At 58.0% G+C, this 15,214-nt stretch overlaps 1 protein-coding gene across 3 annotated transcripts; it reads left to right on the top strand.

Moving 5' to 3' along the window:
* On the top strand, positions 1-13,259 carry S1PR3 (sphingosine-1-phosphate receptor 3). Of its 3 annotated transcripts, XR_014796293.1 has the most exons (4): positions 1-193; positions 6,646-9,126; positions 9,178-12,519; positions 12,550-13,259. XR_014796293.1 is itself a non-coding variant. In XM_084898577.1 (2 exons), exon 2 carries the CDS (start codon positions 6,759-6,761, stop codon positions 7,911-7,913), a length of 1,155 nt encoding a protein of 384 aa, XP_084754703.1. In that variant the 5' UTR covers positions 1-193; positions 6,646-6,758; the 3' UTR covers positions 7,914-13,259. The 3 variants fall into 3 exon arrangements, 1 of the variants encoding a protein (XP_084754703.1); XR_014796294.1 differs by having other exon boundaries at positions 9,178-13,259; XM_084898577.1 differs by having other exon boundaries at positions 6,646-13,259.
* The last annotated feature ends 1,955 nt before the right edge of the window (positions 13,260-15,214 follow it).

The raw sequence follows: 15,214 nt of genomic DNA, 5'->3' as shown, positions 1-15,214 counted from the left end.
GCTCGGCGCGTGCAGAGGCTGAGGGAGCCGGTCCCGGGACGGGGACAGTGACCCGGCGCTGAGTGTGGCGGCGGGACGAGCCCAGGCGAGACCTCCTGGCCGGGGTGCGAGCCCGGAGCCCCAGGTCTACCAGGCGGTCTGAGCGGAGGAGCGGCCCGGGATAAAGGCGGCCCCGGCGCCTGCCCGGACGGAGGTGAGCCGGGGGCCGGGGGCCGGGGCCGGGGGCGCGGGCTCCGGGCGGGCGGGGGCCGCCGGGTCCACTTATTGCAGGAGATTCCCCCCCATCCGGCGCCACCGCGACCCTGGCGGCCGTGCACCCCCACAGCCCCCCCAAACTCCATCCCGGCGCCGGGCACCTCCTCAGCCCCCACCAACTCCATCCAGGCGCCGGGCACCCCCACAGCCCCCCCAAACTCCATCCCGCCTCCGGGCACCCCCACAGCCCCGCCAAACTCCATCCCAGCGCCGGGCACTCCCACAGCCCCCCACCAACTCCATCCCGCCTCCGGGCACCCCCACAGCCCCCCCCCAAACTCTATCCCGGCGCCGTGCACCCCCACATCCCCCCCCAAACTCCATCCCGGCGCCGGACACCCCCACAGATCCCCCAAATCCATCCCGGCTCCGGGCACCCCCACACCCGCCCCCCAAACTCCATCCCGATGCCGGGCACCCCCACAGCCCCCCAAACTCCATCCCGGCTCCGGGCACCCCCACAGCCACCCCAAATCCATCCCGGCTCCGGGCACCCCCACAGCCACCCCCAAACTCTATCCCGCCTCCGGGCCGCGGCAGGGAGGGCGCCTTCCCCGTGAACTCCGCTGCTCCTTGGTAACTGAATGGAGAAGCGGCTTTTCCCGGAGAAAGTCCAGGCCGTTTCTCGTGGACCGTTAAACAGCGCCTCCCAGACAGAGGACTGGGGCGCTGGAGTGTGTCCTGTGGTCCTTCTGCTGAAACCACTTTCCAAAGCTACACTGGCCCCGGAATCCCTCTTTTCCGTTTAGTCCTCAAACAAGGCGATCGGGGCTGTCAGATTCGGGCGGAAGGTCCAGTCCGGGTGCGGTCGGGCGCCCACATAGCCCCGGCGCTGCACACACAGCAGATGAAGCCAGGGAAGGGGCCAGGCCCTGCGACTGGTCTCTCCCTCCCTCTGACCCCTCTCTCCCTCTCTGACATCGGACACTTCCAATGAGGAATTCTTTGTGGTGTTTTATATTTAGAGTAAAAGAGGGACTTCTTGCTAGCGTTGTTTTCATAAGGACACAGTTTGTTGTGGAGATGCGGGAAGGACGGCAGCGCGAACAGAGGCTCCTGTGGGAGGTGATTTAAAAAACGCGAAGGCCACCCTGCAGGCAGTGCCCTCCCGGGAGCCCTGCCGCCTCCAGACCGGGAGCTTCTGGCCATAGAGGCGGGACATTTCCTATGGTTACATGCGCATGCTTCACCTTTCCAGCATTCTTTTCCGCCCTGATGAGCATCGTGCAGGCCTGGCGAAGAAGAACGAACGCAACTCCCAGAGAGTGCAGGGGCAGGGTTCCGTTCTGCTGGGCTGGGACTGCAGGGTGGCCAGGCTGTGGCCGGGTAGTGCAGGAGGTGGCGGTGGTGGTGCCTGTGGTGCTCAAGTTGTGCAAGTGCCTGGATCTGTCCAATTTCTCACGTAACTGATGCAGAGCTCGATGCCCGTGGGAACCACGTTTGCTGTCACAGGGGAGCCACACTCTGTGTTTTCCCATCAGCAGATGCTCACACGGGGCCTGCTTGTCCAGCCACTCTTGTCACCAGGCCCGGGAACAAGAGGTAAAGTGCAGTCAGCCCTTAGGAGCCTCCTCTACGATAGAGGCCCAGTGATGTCTCATCCAGTTTTCGTTTTTGAAAAGGCCGTTTCTCTCTGTTTGTGAATTTCCTTACGTGCATGACTCTCCTAATTTTATACGCAGTGGATAGTAGAAACTCCTGTTTTCCTGTAGACCAGGGGTGGGGAACCTTTTTCTGCCCAGGGCCATTTGGATATTTATAACATCATTCGTGGGCCATACAAATTTATCAACTTAAAAATTACCCTTCTGTATTTGGTCAAACTTTTAATTAACTCACTCCTATCGCCTGGGCCTGGCCAGACCCAATGCCTCCGCAGGCCTCGCAGGCCGCTCCCGCGCTGCTGTGGAAGGAGCCGCGCATGTTGGCTAACGGCTTTCTTTCTCAACATGCGGGATTGATTTCCTTCTCTGGGAATGACGACACACTTTCGATTCCATTGTATTTCTTCCATCCCCTAAAGATGATTCGGTATCTACAGTGTATGCATATATTCTTATTACAAAAAAATTTGGGAATTCGAGCATGTCATAGTCTTGAAAAGGTAGGGGTGCCACCTTGTAGAGCCCCATTTTGTCTGCCGCGACTCAGGACCGGGACTTGAGTGCTGACACAGCTGACGAGGCACGCTCGGGCCCTGCCTCGCACGTGGCTTCCTAGTTCTTCCACCAGTTTTGGAGTGATTTCCTATGATTTCTTTGCTGAATATTTTCTGCTCGAGTAATTAATTGCCTTAAGAGGTTTTCCATAAGCTCTTGGAGATATGATGTACGGTGTGGAATCCCATCTAGTGTCAATTAATAGTACATTTCAGCTAATGTACAGTTACTGGACATAAAGTTGCCTCTTTTGTTTGTTTTTGTATTATTCCGATTCTGAGGAATTGAAGCTTTGTCTGTAAGAGACCAGACATCAGGCTGCTTGGTGGAGAACGTGGCGCCTGGTGGTGCGTCCACACCCATCGGCACGGTGATCTGGAGGGGGGTCCTGTCAGCCGACGAGGCTCTTTGGCCTGGATGCTGCTCCATTTCCCTGGAGGCGGAATTTTCCATTTACTTCAGTAAAGCCTGCATTCCAGGATTTGTAGCACAGTAGCCAGAGGTGGTTTGGCTCGAAAGCACGCTAGGGATGCTCTTATCACCATCAAGGTGAAGGACACGTGGAAAGGTGGTCACCTTATGAGTAATGCGGTGAAATGGCACAGACATCCAGCCCAGTCTTGCCTCTTCCGAGTCTCTGCCTCCCCGCGCCCCCTCCCCCGCCCAGCCTCTTCCTCATGTGCTCACAGTTTCCTCCTGTGCACATTCCGAAGGCAGATGGGAGAGCAGGCATGGTCCCTGCGAGGTGCCATGTGCATAGCATGGGCCTTGTCTCCGAGTGAGAGGGCTGGGAGCCCACTCTTAGGACTTCTCAGGCAGAACACCTCTTATGTGCATTACCTTTAGCTCCCTTGAGGAGCTCGGTCCTACACACCCATGTTGGTCCTGTGACAGTCTTGGTAGGAATTCAGTCCTGTACCTTACTTAGAGCAGGCAGGAAAGCTTGAAAAGCTTCATTGAGAAACAAAGAGAGGAAGACCTTTTGGATCAAAAACAATTGTCCCCCGAGGGACAGGCCTGGGGCCCAGAGGAGTGAGCGCTGGACCGGACAGCGGTGGTTTGCTCACCAGCAGCGCCCTGTGGCCTGGAGCTCAGTGCAGCGCTGGGCGGGTGTGCAGAGCCTCTGCCGCTTCTGGAAGCAGAAGGGCCCCTGAGAAATCCGAGCGAGGGGTGCTCGCCGGCAAAGGGGTTTCCGTGAGGGCCAACTCATTCTTTCCTCTTGGAAGGAAAAAACCCTGCTTTCCAAGGAATTTCACTCGTTGGCAACCGTGTGGTGTTTTCGTTCCATTCGGAGGAGAGCTAGCCGGTACCCCGGGAGACGTGCCCACTGGAAGCCCTGCGCCCTGCGTCTGGCCAGGAGAAACTCCTCATTGTCTTACTGTGCTCTCCTTCCCCGCCTGAGAGAGGAAGAGACCCTAGGCTATGTGGACATGTTTTTCTGTGCTTTTTTCTCTTTCTTCTTTTTATAGTTTGTTTATTTTTCAAATTGACCCGAGAGAGTGACTCGTTAGCATAGAAAGCACATCTGGAAGCCATCCCTGCAGTGCTCTCTCCGGACCTGCCTCCCGGGAATGCAGGGAAAGGGAGCACCCTGGCCTGGCAGGTCTAAACTGGGTGACACAGCCTGCACCGCCTTCTGGAAGGCATTTTGTTCTTTCTCTGTGAGAGGTGCTGGTGCCGAAACGCCTGCCGCCGGCCTGGGAAGTCCCAGCCTATGAGTGCGAACGCCCTGTGGGTGGATGAGGGCCTCGGGCCTGGGCAGGGTACCTCTGTCTGGAGGGTGTGAGCCAGGCCTGCTCCAGGCCGAAGCACAAGGGAATATAGATTCCCTGGACGACCTCTGCCTACGAGCCAGCCGTGTATCTACTGTAACACGCCCAGCTTCCTAAGGATGTGCGCATGGGACTGGCCAGCACACACTCCTCAGCACTGGGCTTGCCGAGTGCAGCTGGACTTGAAGCAGCGATCAAACTTGTACATTGTCTCTGCCAGCCCCAGACACTAATTTTTAAGATAAAACAAAATGTGAAATGGGTAAATCTCATCTTCGGAGGCTCTCTCTGCTCCACACACACTCAGCTTCGGGCTCTGGCCGGGCCCAGGAAGCCTCTGAGGGACTCTCTGCGTCAGAGCCCACGCTCGGTGCCAGCACCGCATGCTCACGGATCAGTGGTATCGAGGACACACAGCACCTGCTCACACAGGACGTGGGCATTCAGGGCACGGAAAGAACACCACGTCCACAAACAACAAACGGTGCGTCTGTCCAATCAGCAGTCACCCCCATGATGGCAGGAGCATCCCACCCAGCACAGCAGCTTCCGGCAGGGCTCCTTCATGGGAAGCTCAGTAGCAGGCTGGCCTAAGGGGTGAGAAGCCAGACAGTGGTCCCGTTTGGGAAGGGGCTTGGGGCACAGAGGGGCCAGCCTCAGGGGCGCCCGGTTGGGACCCGTTTCTGCGGGGTAAGCTAGCTGGCCCCTACAAGATGCTTTGGAGGAGGCAGGGCAATGCTGAGCCGCGAGTAAGCTCAGGCTGGCCTTCGGCCAGCACTCAGCTCTCAGGAAGGTCTACTCTCTGCTGTGGATAATGCAAAGAAAATACGCTTTTAAATTCCAAGGACAGCTGGGTGCCTTCCAATCCCATGTGGAGACTCACACTTCACAGGACGTGTGCTCGAAAAAGTGTGCTCCTCACCCTGGCCCGTTGGCTCCATTGTTGTCCCATGCACCGGGGGTGCCAGTCGATTCCTGGTCAGTGCCGGTGTGGGCTCAGTCCCGGTGTGGGGCATGTAGGAGGCAGCCGTGGAGTGTGGGCTCTCACATCGGTGTTTCTCTCTCCTTTCCCCTTCCTCTCTCTGAAAATCAGTAAACTCTCTCTCCCTGCCCTGGTGCTGGCCTTTCCCGTGGACACGGACACGCGTGGTGTCCTTGGCGACCCCGTCCTCCTCAGGGACCAGCACCCGAGGGCAGGAAAGCGGTTACCTGGAGGGTCCCGTAGGCAGGGGGCCCTGGCTGGGTCTCCTCTGCTTCCCCCTGCACAGCAGCTGCCCACGCTGATCCCTGTGTCCTTCCAGGCGCTGAGGCCTGTCTGGGCCTGGGATGAGCTCAGAGGGTAGGGGAAGCCGTCAGAGCCCATCACCCCGAAGCACGGAGCCCCAGGTCAGTAGGGTGGTCCATTTGCCCTCAACCCAAAGCTAAGGTTGTGAATTAAATGTCCAAAAGTACAAAAAGCTCCACCGATACACACGGTGGCTGCTGTAGATGACGCCATTTGATCTTAGCTACGCGTTTATGTATTCATAACTTAAAGGTAAAGTCAGGGAGTCCACTGAAAGCCCTTTCCTCCTCAGTGGCTGGGTCCCCCTGGACGTCCCAGGAGGCCGCAGGCGGGGTGGGGAGTGTCCAGGTCGGGTGGGGGAGGCATTAAAATCCAGGGCCACCCAGGGCCTGGCTCGTGGGCTCAGCACCTTCACTGTCTCACTCGTCGTCTCCCAAGTTGGTTGTGTCCTTCGGCTCATGTGCACTGAGTTGGGTGGTGGGAGGGGAGCAGGGGGAGTAGGTAGTTATGCTGCTATTCAGGCATTTGAATTTTAAGCCAAACTCCAAGTCCGCGTGCTTGGCCTTGCTTGCTCTCTCTCCCTGTAAGCTCCAAGGAGGTGGACTCCACTTGTACAGGTGTGTGTTCCTTCCTCCCAGCTCCACGCTCAGCTGCTCACCAGCGAAGCGGCTTCAGGTTCTCGGCTGTCTTCCTCGGGGGCCACGTGGTCAGAGGTCAGGGCTCCCGGCCCTGCAGACCTAAGGGCCATCAGGATCTGGCTTCTGCCCTGGGCCCTGCTTGGCTCCAGGGAAGGCGAGCGGGCAGTGTGGGCGTGTCCTGTGATGTCACTCTGAGACTCACCCAGAGCTCTCAGAAACCAGGTGGCACCTTCCCTAGGCCCTCCTGTTTCCCCGGCCTCAGAGGCTCCAGTTTCTCCTGCTGAGGATGGGCCGCCAGCTCCCGTGCAGTGGGTGAGGGCTAACCGACGGCATTTCCAGAGGGAAGTTCTGGGTCTGTGAGTGACCGGGGCTCCCCACTGAACTCCCCTCCTGGCAGCCAGACCCCAGCGCTCCCACCCTCCTCCGTCCCGGGAACGGAGGCCCTCTCTGAGCCCCTAGGCCCAGCCACGTGCGTTAGCGTTTTGGGTGCCTTTCTCCAGCTTTGCTGCCACCCCCTTTTTTTTTTCTGTTTGCAGGAGCCCATTCCCAGCACCCCAGCAGGGGGCTGGCCAGGATCACCTGGGAAGCCTGAGCTGGTCTTTGCTAGAAATGGACGTTCCTGAGGCGCCCTCTGCTGGATCTGGAGCCGATGGCCTGTAAATTCCAAGTGATGTCCAGGGTCCTCACCCCGAGGCCCAGGCCCTCCCCCGGAAACGGGACTCTGTACGAACATTACAGCTACGTGGGCAAGCTGGCCGGCCGGCTGGCGGATGCCCCCGAGGGCAGCGCCCTCACCACCGTGCTGTTCTTGGTGCTCTGCAGCTTCATCGTCCTGGAGAACCTGATGGTTCTGATCGCCATCTGGAAGAACAAGAAGCTTCACAACCGCATGTACTTCTTCATCAGCAACCTGGCTCTCTGCGACTTGCTGGCCGGCATCGCCTACAAGGTCAACATCCTGATGTCGGGCAAGAGGACACTGAGCCTGTCTCCCACGGTCTGGTTCCTGCGAGAAGGCAGCATGTTCGTGGCCCTTGGGGCGTCCACCTGCAGCCTCCTGGCCATCGCCATCGAGCGGCACCTGACCATGATCAAAATGAGGCCGTACAACGCCAATAAGAAGCACCGCGTCTTCCTGCTCATCGGCATGTGCTGGCTTATCGCGCTCTCGCTGGGAGCCCTGCCCATCCTGGGCTGGAACTGCCTGCACAACCTCCCCGACTGCTCCACCATCCTGCCCCTCTACTCCAAGAAGTACATCGCCTTCTGCATCAGCGTCTTCACCGCCATCCTGGCGGCCATCGTGATCCTGTACGCGCGCATCTACTGCCTGGTGCGGTCCAGCAGCCGCCGGGTGGCCAGCCCCCTGCACTCGGAGCGCTCCATGGCCCTGCTCCGCACCGTGGTCATCGTGGTGACCGTGTTCATCGCCTGCTGGTCGCCGCTCTTCGTCCTCTTCCTCGCCGACGTGGCCTGCAGAGTGAAGGAGTGCGCCGTCCTGTTCAAGGACAAGTGGTTCATCGTGCTGGCCGTGCTCAACTCCGCCATGAACCCCGTCATCTACACGCTGGCCAGCAAGGAGATGCGGCGGGCCTTCTTCCGGCTCGTCTGCCACTGCCTGGTCCCCGCCCGGGGCACCCGCTCCCTACCCATCCAGCTCGCCCTCGACCCGAGCAAGAGCAAGTCCAGTGGCAGCAACAGCAGCCCCTCCCCGAAGAGCAAGGAAGACATGACCCAGACGACCCCCTCCCCATGCCTAACCGACAGGAACAAAACCCTGCAGAACGGGCCCCTCTGCAAGTGAGGGCGGGGCCCGCGGAGTGATCCTCCGTCTCTGCGGGAGCAGTGCCCAGCTCTGCGGCCCCTGCTTGTTTGTGTTGGTTTCAGAGAGGAAGTGAGAGGGAGGGAGACAAACATCAGTGATGAGAGAGAATCATTGATCAGCTTCCTCCTGCACAGCCCCCACTACGGATGGAGTCTGCAACCCAGGCCTGTGCCCTGACTGGGGATGGACCATGACCTCCTGGGTCATAGGTTGACGCTCAACCTCTTATTTATAGCAGCCTCGCCAGGGCTTTACCGGAGCGGAGACTCGGGAAATCCGTTTTGCCAACAGCCTGCTGGGTGAGGCTGTCTCGTCAGGCTGGGACTCAAGGACTCGCCATCCCATTTCAGTGTGGAAAGTGCTCTTTGTCTGTTTCCGGGTCCAAAGCCTTCCAAGGGTGCCAAGCTGCACGGGGGTCCGCGTGGCCACTGTGGCACGTGCAGAGGCTGCGCACTCAGTGTGGTCACAGCACGGACATGTTCTGCCCGTGCTGTTGGGACATGCCTGGGAACAGGTGACACCGGTCCCAGTCTCAGACAGACATGAAGTCTGGAGTCCAGCAGGTGTCAAATGCAAAAATTCTCAAAAAGCCCTTGTCCAAGGCGGTCCCAGAAGCGTGGATCTGACCTCACACAGTCCTGACCCATGCCCGGGGGCAGGTCAGTGTCTGCAGGATCCTGGCCAGAACAGCCAAGTTTCCCGAGGACCTGCCATGTGTCCCTGCTCGGTGTTAAGGACACCTGGAGCCAAATTAGCCACATTACATGATTAATCATGGGTTTCCCCAAATCACAAAAACGTCAGCCAAGGTCCCTCAGGAGGCTGAGCTCAGACTAACTAAGAAATGCACCTGCTCGGGGAAGCAAGGACAGGCCCCTGGGCTGTCTCGTCAAGTTGCGGGAGGCAGCCTGTTGAATGGAAAGTTTCTACTGAGTTAGGACAGGTTTACGAGGCATCGCTTTGATCCCATGTTAAGTTTGATTCTGTATCAGGAAAGCACCAGGTCAGAATCCCGTGTTGTCACAGCGGAGGAGCTGGGCCAGCCACCATGTCCCCACTTGCGGAAAGCTGCCCTGACAGCCACTGTCCAGCAGCTGCATTGTCAGCACAGACGGGAGCTGGGGGCTGTGCCCTCCTCCAGGAAGTGGACGACCACCATCTTCCCTTCAGCGCAGGCTGGCTCCGTGTCACTGTCGCCTACGAGGGGCACACGCAGACGCGCTCGTGTGCACTCGTCCCCAAGGGCCGACCCATGGCCAGAGCCACGTCTGTAAGCTCTCATAAGCACACGGTTGACGTCTTGGTTCTTGAAAAATCCAAGCAAACAACCTTCAAAAAGATTCTTACTTGGGGAAACCTTCCATGAAGTTTTAGGTTCGGCGCGAATGTAACTGAATAGAGACAGAAGGAGTAGCATTAACACACACGTCTCTGCGGAGAAATTGGCTCTGTTCTTTCTGATACGAGTTCCTCTCATTAAGGGACATTTCTGTGGTCCTGGGGCCTCTCTGTGTACTGACCAGAGACTGCCCTCATTTTATTATTGATGACGTACATCCTGTTTGTAAGGAGAGGTTCGTCAGTGGCATTTTTTTTTTTTTTTTGTTACCTTTTCACATCATTGAAAAAGAACTTGTCCTTTTACCCTGTAACGTGAGCAAACCCAGGGCATGTCTTGTAAAGTTAAGCATTAAGGTACTAGGTTCAGAAAGAACGCATCAGAGAGCCAAAATGTTGGGCATTACCTTTCACTGAGGTCGCAGCCTGCCTGTCATAGTTCAAGTTGCTTTGGGGCCCCAGATCTCGGAGCTAATAATATAATAGTAATGCTTTGCACCATCGCCACACTTCCCTTTGAAATAACACAAAACATTCAAGCAATCTGAATGAAAAGGACTCAACAAAGTAACTGTGTTCATGTGATATGTGCAAAAAATAACCAACGGTAACCTGCCAGGGGCATTCCGAACTAGCCAGCGGACCGCTTTGAAGCTGAGTGCTCCGCCAGAGCCTGCCCAGGTCTCATTCGGCTAGTAACCTGCATGCTGTCCCATGTATGTGTGTTAACAAATAAAACCACAGCCTTTGTGTAAACCGTTGTTGGGAGTCCATTGGGGGGTACATGCAAGGTAACACCTAGAGGTGTGCAAGATGGCAGCCTGACCTCTCCCCGGGTCCCAGTGTTTCTTCAGGAATGAAAGCACGCAGACCCCCATAACCTTTCCACCCATACTTTCCTCTGGTGTAGCTTGGGTTCCGTGCAGCCAGGGGCAGCGGGCTGTCGCCATTTTGACAGGCCAGCAGACTGCCCTTCGGTGGAAAAGGCGGGGAGAGCCATGGCAGTCAGGGTGGGGCCAAGAGACGGGATGTTTGCTTCTCCATTTGCAAAAGGAGAGAAGAATCAGAACTGGCCCTTTCCTGGCTTTCTCCTTTACAACGGTAAATTCTAGTGTGTGTGTGTGTGGTGTGTGTGTTGTGTTCTACAGAGAAGGAGGCTAGCATTTAGCATGACTAGGATGGTGGCAACAGACACAGCCTCTGCCGCCTTTGCGTCTGCGCAGGCCGGTGAGTTGACACAGGCCCCTGAGAACGCACCTGCCCATGCTGTGCTCACCCACACCTGGGCCGAGGCAGGCTGGCTGTGCTTGTGCCGTGGAGTCTGGAGAGTGACCGAGCGAACCTGCTTCCAGTGGAAGAGTTGCACACTCCCTGCCCTCTTTTGAGGCAACACACGATCCACCATCCAAATGAGAGACTTTTCATGATGTTCTTTATTGCCACAGAGTTACACTGACAGTCATTGAAACAACAGACAAAATGGAAGACAGCTGTTATCTCCACCCTGGACCCATGGTTATTCTGAGCTGGCAAAGAGCTTGCCCCAGAAGTGTAACAAGGTACATTTTATAGAAAAAAGTTATCAAGTCCATGCTTTTGAATGGTCTCCAGGAGGGCAAACCTCAACCCAGTATTTGAGTGGCTAAGTCAGATGTCAAAAGGCTTGCCCTCCACTCAGAAACGCACACACCGCTGTTCTGAAGATGAAGGCACATTTTCTGATGACCAGTGGGAAGTGCAGCATTGCACACACAGTGCCAACCCCCTCCTGAGCGCAGTGGTGATACTTGGGGGCCAAGCAGCCCCTCCACTGGCCACCCAGAGGCACGGGGATGTGTCAGGTGCGCGTCAAGGGCTCGCAGCTGGGACCGCATCATCTCCTGAAGGAACCATCTTGGAGGGTGAGGAGGGAATTGAAGCCAACTTCCTTCCCTGTTGCATCGCCAAAGCTCCCAGCTTCCAGCCAAATGACTGGCGTTGCCCCTTTCCCAGAGCGGAGATGAGAGAAGCTGCTGTCCGGTTTGCATTCCCACGCAGCGGCCCGGAGTCCGCCTGCCAGTCCAGCAGGAAGTGGTGAGCGGGCGGCAAACCCAGACACAGAACTTCACAGGAAAGCTTTTCTGCTTCACAAAAGTTAATGGTAAACCAAACACGACATTTTAAAATAATATTTGTCGGTATGTATAATTCGTCATCCAAATGCTCTTTAAAAAAGGGAATCTTATTACACATCAAATTTATGTGGAGTTCTTGCCTCATACTTGGCCTTAAAGATGAACTGGTTAATTCTTGCTTAAATCTGAATACAAAGAACATTCAGGTAATTTACAATATTTATTCTAAAACAAGTCATATTCAAAAGTCAAAGGAACAGAGAACATTCCATATGCAATCAACACATAGTTGTCACAGGCAATTCTGTTTTAAGGATGGGTTTTCCCATTATTTTTTGCTTTGCTAATTATCATTTACTCATAAGTGAGCCACCAAACCTCAGGACCACAGCGTGACTCCCACACGCACACACTTCTATCTACAGCATCTTGAGGTGACTCAGCCCAACGGAAACTTTGAGATTTCTTCTCCCACGTGAGGGAGCCCTGTGCTTAGGAGCCTCGGGGCCTCACTCATGTGGGGCCCCTGTGAGCACGGGTGGGAAGAGAGAAGTGAGGGTAGCTGCCTCACCTGTACCCCACACCCCTGATAGCAGCAGCTCGTGGCTGCACAGGGTCCCGCCGCCTCCTGGGCCTTCTGCCTCGGCTGCCTGTGTGTCTCCTGCCCTTCAGTTCCAAAGCCTTCGGACCCGCCCAGGAGCTGCGGCCACCACAGTCCTATTGGCCATGGCCACAGCACCAGCTAATCACACTGACACCCTGTGGTCCTCCCGAGCGGCACTCACAGGCAGGCACCTCCCCCTCCTGCACGCTTCTGCCCCAGGAGCCCAGACAGCGCCTGCCACGTGGGACCAGTGCCCAGACTAGAGCACCAGAAGCTAGTTAGATACTGAGAAGTGCTAGGGACGCAGCTGCTGAGGGAGGGCACCGCGCCTCATGGCCGCTGATGGTGGGCCTCTGCCACGCCTGGCCTCTTCCAGACACTACGCACTGCTGACCACAGGACGGATGGCCCCTTCTGTCTTTAGGCTCCTCCATCCCCCCTTCTTCTCTTCCCCCATCTGCCCCGGCAGGCCTGCCCTCACTCGCGTCCCTCTAGGTTCCCCACCGTGGACCCTGCGGCCCTCCCGCCTGTGTCTACAGCCTCCAGGGCCCTCCTCCAGAGGCCAGGACACGTCTGTTCCCAGACCCTCAACATTGGTTTAACTTTTTGTCTGGTCCTCGTTAGTCAAAATATCAACACCCCGGGAGGAGTCCCAAGGTGCGATCTGTACAGCCAGCCCCTTGGGCACACGGACAGACGCACACGCATCTTAAAGAGCGCAGTGCACGTGTGTGCAGACACACGCACCACTCGGAAGTTCTCATATGGAGCTCAGTTTTTCTCGCTGCTATAATATGTGCCAGTTTTAACACCGTGCCTTCTGTTGTTTGCAAACGTACAAGCCCCATTTAAACAAATCCGGCTGGTCACTGGCCTTTTATCTCCTAAAGGTCATTCACCTCCTGCTGTTAGCTCCCAGAATGCACCCTTGGACCCCGACATGAAGGAGCATGAAAATACAGGGGGGGTGAAAGTAGGTTTACTGTTGTGAGTAAGCAAAACAGCTGTTCTTGTGTCACTATTGGCTGATGATTGTGTTGATTTCCATTCGCCACTGTAAAGCTGCCTGTGCCCCACCTGTGCATCCCAGAGGCGGGCAGCCAGCAGGGAGGGGCTGCGGGGCCGGCCACGCACCGAGGTGGCTCAGAGTCTGTGCTGCCACCCGCTCCCCAGCCCGCGGCCCTGGCGGCGTCTCCGGGCTGCTGTGGGAACGACGCGCTTGCCATTGCGCATTTTGGGGAAAAGATGGATAAATGCGAACCCGAGGAGGGGGAGTCACGTCCACGTCCGTGGGCGAGCTCTCCTCAGAGCCCTAGGGGGCCTGGCGGCCTGCCCTCTGTCCTGGATCCAGCCGGCGCCGCCCCGAGTTGCAGTCCTGGGCTGCCCTTCGCTCACCGGGAAAGGCTCCTCCAGCCTCAGCCCCGGAGCCCCGTCCTCATGGGGAGCAGGACAGCTCCTCAGTGTTCTCCCTCTTTCCGGGACCAGCTTTGTCAAGTTCACTACAGACCCAGAGGTAATTCTGAAACCCAAGGCTAGGATTTGTGTGTCCCGCAGCGCCCTGCCTGCCCTCCCACTCTTCTCCTCTGCGGCCCCGGGGCAGCGTGAGAGGGGCATCTGAGGACAGGGCTGTCCCGCCACACGGAGGCCCCACCCCACAGGCTCCGGGACCGCACAGCCCGCAGTGCAGGGGCCACGGCTAGCACAGGCCGGGGCTCTGTGTGGGCACAGCCCGGCCTGGACGGGCCTCCTCACACCTGGAGCTGCAGGGGCACCTGGTGGCCGGCAGGGGTGCCTGATGAGGGACCGGGCAGGGCATGGCACTCCGGGACACCCCACCCCCTCCCCACCCCCAGCCAGCCTGATACAGGATGTGCTGCAGTGAAGCACGGCTCACGGCCTGTGTGAACAGCCCTTGGGCGCTCAAACGACACTTTGTAAAAAGGCAGAAGCGGCAGCGTTAGCCCCGGATGTGGACGGGCAGCTGCCTGAGCGCCTGTTTATCAGCTGTCCCCGTCCCTGCAGCCGCCGCTGACAACCCGGAGGCACTGGCTTCGCCGAGCCGCGAGCTCCCGTCCGGACCAGGATGCCCTCTGAGGCCACCGGAGTTCCTACCGGGGTGCAGGCCGAGGTGTGGGCTCCAGCCACCCGCCCCTGGGCTCGCAGCCTGCCCAGTGCTCCCAGCACACACGGAGGCTGGGCGGGTGGCAGGGGCCGAGGAGAGGGCAGCAGGCCGGGAGTGTTCTGTGGGCCCAGAGTGGCCCTGCGTGGCCACAGCATCAGGGGCCCTGGAGCCACACCGAGGGCTGCCCTGCCTGCCTCCGCCCCGGTGGGGACTCTGCAGGAGGAGCTGCAGGAAGATGGCCTCAGCTGCGCAGGGAGGCCGCCCATCGCATCTGCCTCCAGCCCTGAGCTCCACGGCAGCCTGAGAGCGGGAGGGGTGTGCAGACCACTCCCCGCCAAGCCGCCACAGCCGCGGGGCTTCCAGCAAGGGAGCCCAGGGCCCGCCTGCGTGCGGCGCAGCCATGCCCATCCCGGCGGCGGAGGAGGCCAGAGGACTCCCCCGGGCTCTGCTGCTTCACGAGCGGAGGGAACCGCTGTGCCACTGCACGTGGTCGTGGAAACTGAGCTTTCGAATGCATAGTTTGAATTCATATTGAAACAAAAGTTGATCCCCAAATACTTTTAACTTTCTAAATTGATTCTCATGCAAAAAAACCACAACACTATTGTATATTGCTTATCACTGAGATAAGCACTGACTTCAGAGCAGAGCCTCTCTGGCTGCAGGTCCCCAAGAGGGAGAGAGCAGGCGGCCGGGAGGCGCAGAAGGAAAAGCCATCCTGTCTGTCTGTGTGTCACACACAGAGGGCAGCGCAGGCTGCTCTGTGCCCGGTGCAGGCCTCCAGGCAGCACGCGGGAAGCTCACTCCCCCGTCCGCGGTGCCGGGCAGGGGCAGGCCCAGCTGCTGCCCGCAGCCCCGCTCAGCCCTCACTGCTGCCGGCGGACTCAGAGCGGGCATCCACACTGCGCTGAAGCCAGAGAGCGCAGGGTGGCCTAGGTTAGTTTCAATCCACTGCAGAACATTCTAGAAGATTGAAGCCACTGTCAGCTTGGATTCACTGGTCCCTCCAAGAGCAAAAACTCCCAAGAAGGCTAGACATGAACCCTTGGACCTGCTCCGACCCATCCTTAGCCCATCAGATATATCCCCTCTCCCACCCTGG

This window comes from Pipistrellus hanaki (assembly GCF_964339955.1).
Source record: "Pipistrellus hanaki genome assembly, chromosome: 11".
Classification (NCBI taxonomy): domain Eukaryota; kingdom Metazoa; phylum Chordata; class Mammalia; order Chiroptera; family Vespertilionidae; genus Pipistrellus; species Pipistrellus hanaki.
Note: the sequence above shows the minus strand (reverse complement) of the source record. Positions and strands in the feature narration are given on the sequence as shown.